This window comes from Sycon ciliatum, chromosome 4, assembly GCF_964019385.1.
Source record: "Sycon ciliatum chromosome 4, ocSycCili1.1, whole genome shotgun sequence".
Lineage (NCBI taxonomy): Eukaryota > Metazoa > Porifera > Calcarea > Leucosolenida > Sycettidae > Sycon > Sycon ciliatum.
The window spans coordinates 38,735,352-38,742,175 of record NC_088646.1 but is presented as its reverse complement, the minus strand read 5'-3'; the positions used below and the strand labels follow the sequence as shown (position 1 = coordinate 38,742,175).

General features: G+C 47.8%; 2 protein-coding genes across 3 annotated transcripts in view; one reads left to right on the top strand and one right to left on the bottom strand.

The window, feature by feature from the left end:
- The first annotated feature begins 195 nt into the window (after positions 1-195).
- Positions 196-4,242, top strand: LOC135816062 (26S proteasome regulatory subunit 6B-like). The gene is made up of 6 exons (XM_065329428.1): positions 196-355; positions 489-1,281; positions 1,702-1,778; positions 2,076-2,244; positions 2,681-2,736; positions 3,623-4,242. The coding sequence occupies exons 1-6, from the start codon at positions 308-310 to the stop codon at positions 3,734-3,736; spliced, it is 1,257 nt and encodes a 418-aa protein (XP_065185500.1). The 5' UTR covers positions 196-307; the 3' UTR covers positions 3,737-4,242.
- Positions 4,243-4,326: 84 nt separating this feature from the next.
- The window catches only part of LOC135816059 (A disintegrin and metalloproteinase with thrombospondin motifs 18-like), a 24,990-nt gene continuing 22,492 nt past the window's right edge, over positions 4,327-6,824 (bottom strand). For both annotated transcript variants that reach the window (XM_065329423.1, XM_065329424.1), the window contains exons 17-20: positions 6,812-6,824; positions 6,263-6,485; positions 5,445-5,580; positions 4,327-5,303 (exon numbers count right to left, since the gene is read on the bottom strand). The exon at positions 6,812-6,824 is cut by the window's right edge and continues 1,268 nt beyond it. In XM_065329423.1, the coding sequence (XP_065185495.1) occupies positions 5,191-5,303; positions 5,445-5,580; positions 6,263-6,485; positions 6,812-6,824 (485 nt within the window). In that variant the 3' untranslated portion in view covers positions 4,327-5,190. The remainder of the gene's footprint in view (positions 5,304-5,444; positions 5,581-6,262; positions 6,486-6,811) is intronic.

Sequence of the window (6,824 nt, the reverse complement as noted above, 5' to 3'; positions counted from 1 at the left end):
ATAACAAGAGTATAATTTTTTAACTCTTGATAATAATTGTCGCATTTTTCATCAGTGCAGTGTGTGCAATCGCAAGTGAACTGCTCAAGCTGCAAGCCGAGGAGCGACGCGGCGGCGGCGCGACACAACGGTACGGGGGTTTCTATGACAGCACCGCCAGAAAATGGTTCGCTAGCGTGTTCGGGGGAATTCCAGTTCAGAATCAAGCAGAAGAATTTTTCGTTTGAGTTCAGAAGCAAAGTGTTTTGAGTCAGCTTGAAAGATTTGATTCGGTGAGGTGCAATTGATTGTGAAACACGAAGAGCTGATGGCGGATGTTTCTGAAAAGATGGAAGAGGAGAAAAAGGAAATAAAGGTAAGGGCTACGGTACCTATATCGTTTTGTAGGCCAATCAGCCTAGTTTCTGATCGCGTTTCTTCCATTTGAAATTTGTGTCATTGTAATATTGTATCATTGTTATTCTTGATTTTGTGCTTGCTGTATTTAGCCTGAAGATTATGATCCAGAGTATGTGTCGAAGTCGGAGGAGGTTCCTGCGCTATGTGAGCGTACGGACGTGTATGTGAAATTAAAGGGTCTTCAAAAGAGATTGGAATTCCTACAAGTGCAGGAGGACTACATTAAAGACGAGCAGAAGAATTTGAAGCGCGAGTACCTGAGAGCTCAGGAAGAAGTCAAACGTATTCAGAGTGTTCCACTAGTCATTGGACAGTTTCTGGAGGCTGTTGACCAGCACTCTGGAATAGTTGGTTCGACGACAGGCTCCAACTACTATGTCAGGATTCTCAGTACCATCGATCGTGAGTTGCTGAAAGCATCAGCATCAGTCGCCCTGCACAAGCATAGCAATGCATTAGTGGATGTGCTGCCACCGGAGGCAGATAGCTCTATATCGCTGTTGTCAGCTGATGAGAAGCCGGACGTGAAGTACGAGGACATTGGTGGTATGGACATTCAGAAGCAAGAGATGCGAGAGGCGGTTGAACTGCCGCTGACCCACTTTGACCTGTATCAGCAGATTGGTATTGACCCACCGCGTGGTGTACTGATGTATGGACCGCCGGGTTGTGGCAAGACTATGCTTGCCAAGGCTGTTGCCCATCACACAACCGCGTCGTTCGTGCGCGTCGTTGGCTCCGAGTTCGTTCAGAAGTACCTGGGCGAGGGAGCAAGAATGGTGCGTGATGTCTTCCGTCTTGCCAAGGAGAACGCACCGTCCATCATCTTCATTGATGAAATCGATGCTATTGCAACGAAAAGATTCGATGCCCAAACGGGAGGTATGTGCTGTTGTTGCTGCTGGTGCTAATATAGTTGTGGAGACCGGAGAGTTGCAATATACTACAGTTGGTATACAGTAGATTGTGTCCGCTGTTCACACACAGTGCTCAATACCACCATGGGCATAGCCATGTTAGCCCAGAAAAAGTAACATAACTCCATTATCTTGTCATAGCAAATTCGTATTGAAATTACAGCAGTGCACACAGCCGCGCTCCGTTCTCGACTACACACGAGTTTTGCAACATAGCTTGTGATGGTTGCATCTCTGTGTACGAATGTATGGGTAATCCAGTATGAGTTCACTGCATTATGCATAACACTTGCTAGACACTGCATAACACTGTTGCTAGACACTGCATAACACTGTTGCTAGACACTGCATGCTTGTATCGCTGTGTGTTTGGTTTTGCTAACAGCTGATCGTGAAGTCCAGAGAATCCTACTCGAGTTGCTCAACCAGATGGATGGCTTTGATCGGAATGAAAATGTCAAGGTACGTATTTAGACTAAGACCGGGTGCGATTGTAATTCTGTGCTGGGTTGCTTCTTGCAGCGTGTTTATAACAATGTTATGGAACTGTCTTGGCAACATACATGTACATGTAGTGCTAAATCTGCTAACTAACACGCTGCTGCTGCCCATGCACATACATCACTACATGTGTGTGGGAGTTTGGAAGCTTGCTTGCTGGTGTGTTTACTCCTATGTGCATGGCATGTGTGTACCTCTGTAGCACAATACTAGTATCCTCTCCCTGGCTTGCCCTCCTGTCTTCTCTTTTCGCTACAGGTGATCATGGCGACGAATCGTGCAGATACGCTTGACCCAGCGTTACTGCGACCTGGTCGACTTGATCGAAAGATTGAGTTCCCGCTGCCCGATCGCCGCCAGAAGCGTTTGATCTTCCAGACGATCACAAACAAGATGAACCTGTCCGAAGAAGTAGACTTGGAAGAATGTATCCTCTGATGTCTATTTCTGTGAGACCTGTGTATTGGTATTTGATGACGATTCCATAGTTCTTTGGACGCTGCTGAAGCTGGAAAGCAGTACAAGAAAGTTCTAATTTCTGCATTTGTGTGTGTGTGTGTGTGTGTGTGTGTGTGTGTGTCTGTGTCTGTGTGTCGATGCCTATGTCTATGTGTATTTATCAAGCGTAGTATGTATGTGTGCCTGTGTGTGTTTGCGTGTGTGTGTGTGCGTGTATGTGTGTGTGCGCGCGCGCGCGCGTGTGTGTGTGCGCGTGCGTGCATGTATGTGTGTGTGCGTGCGTGCGTGTGTGATTGACCCTACAATGTAGGCCAGCTATGTTTGTGGTTGCTTGTTTGCTAGTCATTGCTCACTCTCAACAGTCTCAGGTGTTGGCCTCTTTCCTTGACCAGCTATATTTACAGATGTTGCAAGGCCAGACAAGATCAGTGGCGCAGACATCAACGCTATTTGCCAAGAGGTAAAGCCACCTATATTATTATTGCTTGTGCAGGCTGCAGTTCCATACTGTGCTAATGAGTACTAATTTGTGCTAATGAGTACTAATTTGTGCTAATGAGTACTAATTTGTGCTGAAGTAGTACTGGTAGTGTTTCTCAGCACACTTGCTTCACCAGGCACGACGTTGCACCTAATGCCTGGTTCACACTAGGCCGATTTTCCGGTCCAGTTTTCGGCCAAGTATCGACTGGTCGATATTTACCCGAAAAGCCGGCCGATTTTTAGTGCTTGCACGTGATGGAACGGGCATCGGACCAATCACTGACGGCGTTTCACCATGACAGCGTAGAGCGTCGGTGCAGACCGTGAACTGGCTGCACTGGATCGCTACCAGACGCTAGCCTTTTCCCGCCTTTGGCCTTGTAGCTTGTGTAAAAATATCTCATTTCCGTTGTCTAGCATCTACTACGGTCTAGCGCGGCTGTGTACCGCGTGTACGTGTGTAACAGACAAGCCTACAACTATAGTGCAAGCGAAATTGCCCACCGTTGTGTGTAAACAGCTAGTCCGACTCATCCGACACAGTTGGTCGATTTCTTGTCGGAGTCGATGTGGGAGCATCGGCCGGAAAATCGGCCTAGTGTGAACCAGGCATAAGATGTAGGCTGCGTAAGATAGTATCTCTGGCTCTGATCATGATCTACAGCGGTGACAAATGAAATCCAACCTCGTAGATGCAAGTTGGCACGTTTACAGCACAGTCCAGTGTTGGTAGTGCTAAGACTGTGTCTCGCTGGAGCAGGTGTAGTTATGAAGTTGGATTTCACATGCGGCACCACTGTCATTCGCATCCTGATTTGACAACATTCAACTTGGTGCTTTCCCCCCAATTCTCTGTGTGTTAGGCTGGTATGCAAGCAGTACGAGAGAATCGCTACGTCATTCTTCCCAAGGACTTTGACAAGGCGTATAAGAAGGCGATTCGCAAGGAAGACGTAGAGTTTGATTTCTACAAGTAATCTATATCAAGTCAGTTGACTTACCGGTTTTGTTTATACTAGTAACAACTGTGTTACACAATTGTCGTGTTGAACGTATGTAGGTTTTTATCAAGGTAACGCCGCCGCTGTATTATAGAGCATTCTTTATCTTTCCTTGTTTGAATTTGCCGTTTGAATTTGCCACGCACCGGAATTGTTCCGCATGGTGTATGTACAGAGTGCATGCTGTCTTTTATTCTTCTCCTTCTTTTCTCTCTCTCTCCCTTGCTTTTGCTGTATCTTCGCACTTCGATCGTGATGCGCGTTCAACCGAGAATCTCGTTTTTCCCGTTGCTGGCGGCTCTTCTCCCACACTCTCCGCTCAGCTCAGGCCTATGCATGCAGCAAGTTTCTCAGCTGTAAGTAACCATGGCAACGTGGTGTTTGACTGCCGCAGCCAGTACCCATCCCACTGCCGCTCACCATTCATTCAACAGGCATCTTTTTTTTTACTACCATGTGACATCATAGATTGTGAACCTCAATATTTATTCAGGTACATGGTCATAGGGGGGGGCATCATAATGGTCATACGGGGGACCCGGGAGGGGGGGGGGGCATCACAATTATTAGTACAGGGACATGGATATCAATATCAAAGAGAGAGAGGGGGGGGGGGGGGGGGGGGGAGGTGCAGATAAAAATGCTTGTATCACCAAGTATATACCTTTGAGTGTAGTTCAGTGCCTGTGTATTGTGATATTCGTACATACATGTACTGTGCTGAATGATGTGATAGTACATACCAGGGAGTAGTACAATACTGTATTGTACTACTCCCTGGTACATACATGTACTGTGCTGAATGATGTGTAGCAACAGTTAGTACAGTGGAATGCAAGAAATTGCATGACGGTCTAGCAGCTATCTATCTCATAATGATGGTGATCATTATGGCAGTTGGAATTCTAGCATTATCCACACGGTGGCGGTCTCTCAGGTCTGGCGAAGCATCGCACACTACAGTCTGATGCAAGTGTTGGCTGACTGGCATCCACGGCTGCATGGCTGCGATGCAGCCTCTCAGACCTCAGAGTCGTCCACTGCACTGTACTGTACTATACTACTTGTGTGGAGGAGCTGGTCCACGATACGCAGTGTGCTTTGCAATACAATCTTTTTTTCGTGCAAATAGATAATAAGCTCATGAGAGGGAGCATGAACTCTGGGTTTGAGACTGGACATAGATAAATGAGCACAGGGCGCGCACGTGCGCACGCCGTGCACTCAGAAAGCAAAGCCGGGATGTCAGTTGGATGCTGGTAGATATGTCGGGAGATTGCGTAAGTCTGGGTAGCTACACGTATGTGTTGTGTTTAAACTGAGTTTGACGGCGATGCACTGCGGGACATTGACGACATCTCTCTAGAGAACGGTGGTGGTAGTGGACGCTGAAGATAGGTGACGTGCTGCAGCTCGACAGCTCAACGTCCTCATCCACTCTGGCATGTATGGCAGCAGGCTGCAGCGTATCGCTGGTTAGCCGTACACAGCAGGAAGTTCTTGACGAGGGTGCAGTAATACTTGCTGAGCTTGTCTATGCATGCTGTGCAACAACAATGACAGCATGTCAGAGAGGAACAGAACACACAGAGAAGCCGGGTCAGCCAAATTCATTTTCAAACTCATTAACATTATTTTTGAAAGAGAGAGAGAGAGAGCCACGGGACCAGCGATCAAAGCTTACCCGGTTGCGCTGGACAGGCGGACAATCCACAGCTCCTTTGCTGAACCGGACGATCTCCCGTGCACTCCTGACCCCTGGCGAACTGCTCACAGCGTACGCGCCGCATCTGACGGCCACCGCCGCATGTGACAGAGCACTGCGCAGTAGAAAGAGATAGGGAAAAGAGAGTCAATACTAGGGGTGATCCGGGTACCCGTGTACCCGTTTGTTTAGCTGCTGACCCGTTAGTAAACGAGTACCCGTTAGTCGTGTACGACGGTACAGTACGGTAATATTAGCTGATTTGCAAAGTTGTTCAATTTGATGTACAGGTTGAATGTGTTGTTGCTTGTTCGATCCTGCTAAATTAGACAATCTTGACTGTTTTGAATGTAGCGCAGTACGTGCGCGTGCTGCGCTTGTCGCGTTGTAGTGCACTTGCTGTGAATTACATGACTTTGCATGTCCTCCTCGCAGAAAATGTATAGTAACTGTCACTATTGGCTGCTAAAGGGTACCCGATAACCCGCCCGTTAAGCCAGGTACCCGTTTGTAACCTTAAAGGGTAACCGTTTCACCCCTAGGACTCAATACCACAATGTGCGTAGCGACATGCACACACACTGCAGTGAAGCAAGTCAAGCTGGGATTCACAGACTACTGACTTAAGTTATTGAATGTGATGCAAAGCCAACCTTACACTAGAAGGCCATGAAGCAAGATTCTGGAGTGCATCATACAACAGACACTGTGTCAGCAGTATAACAGTACGAGTAATAAAACTGGCCCAGCAGCCAGGTGCAATAGTGGACATACACATGCTCTGTTACCCTACTCACCGCTTCCCATCGGTCCGTCACCCATCTGGCAGGCTTTGGGCATGCGTTGACGTTGCATTCTCGGATGCGCGGCGGAACCCTGGCACGACTCAGGCACATGTTGCTCGAGACGTCCGTCTGATCTCGAATGCGCTGGCACATAACGTTGCGTCTCTGCATTCCACGGCCACATGTCTTGCTGCACGAGCTCCATGATTGGGTCACCCATTCATAACTCTCGGGCCTATGCAGAAACACATACACAGGGAGAGGTAAGGCAATATTCATTAGGTCCAGGAATTCAACACTCAGCTGATGACGACATGAGTGATCGACAATGCACAGCCATGCATGTTGGTCGATGCCATGCAAGCAGGTAGATGATTCACAAATGGCATCATGTCAGAGGAAGCCCTAGATAAAGAAACGAAAGTGGAAAGCATCATGCGTAGTATGCGTGCGTGTGTGTGTGTGGTGTGGTGTGCGCCTGTCTGTCTGTCTGTCTGTCTGTGTGTATGTAAGTTTGTGCGCATGCATGTATTATATCAATACTGCACCAGGTGTACTTACGCCCTATTCGGAC

Excerpts from the sequence above, each read along its gene's own strand:
- LOC135816062 (XM_065329428.1), top strand. The coding sequence starts at position 308 with ATGGCGGATGTTTCTGAAAAGATGGAAGAGGAGAAAAAGGAAATAAAG. Across the intron at positions 1,779-2,075 it reads ATCGGAATGAAAATGTCAAG|GTGATCATGGCGACGAATCG; the intron begins GTACGTATTTAG and ends TTTTCGCTACAG. Across the intron at positions 2,737-3,622 it reads TCAACGCTATTTGCCAAGAG|GCTGGTATGCAAGCAGTACG; the intron begins GTAAAGCCACCT and ends TCTGTGTGTTAG.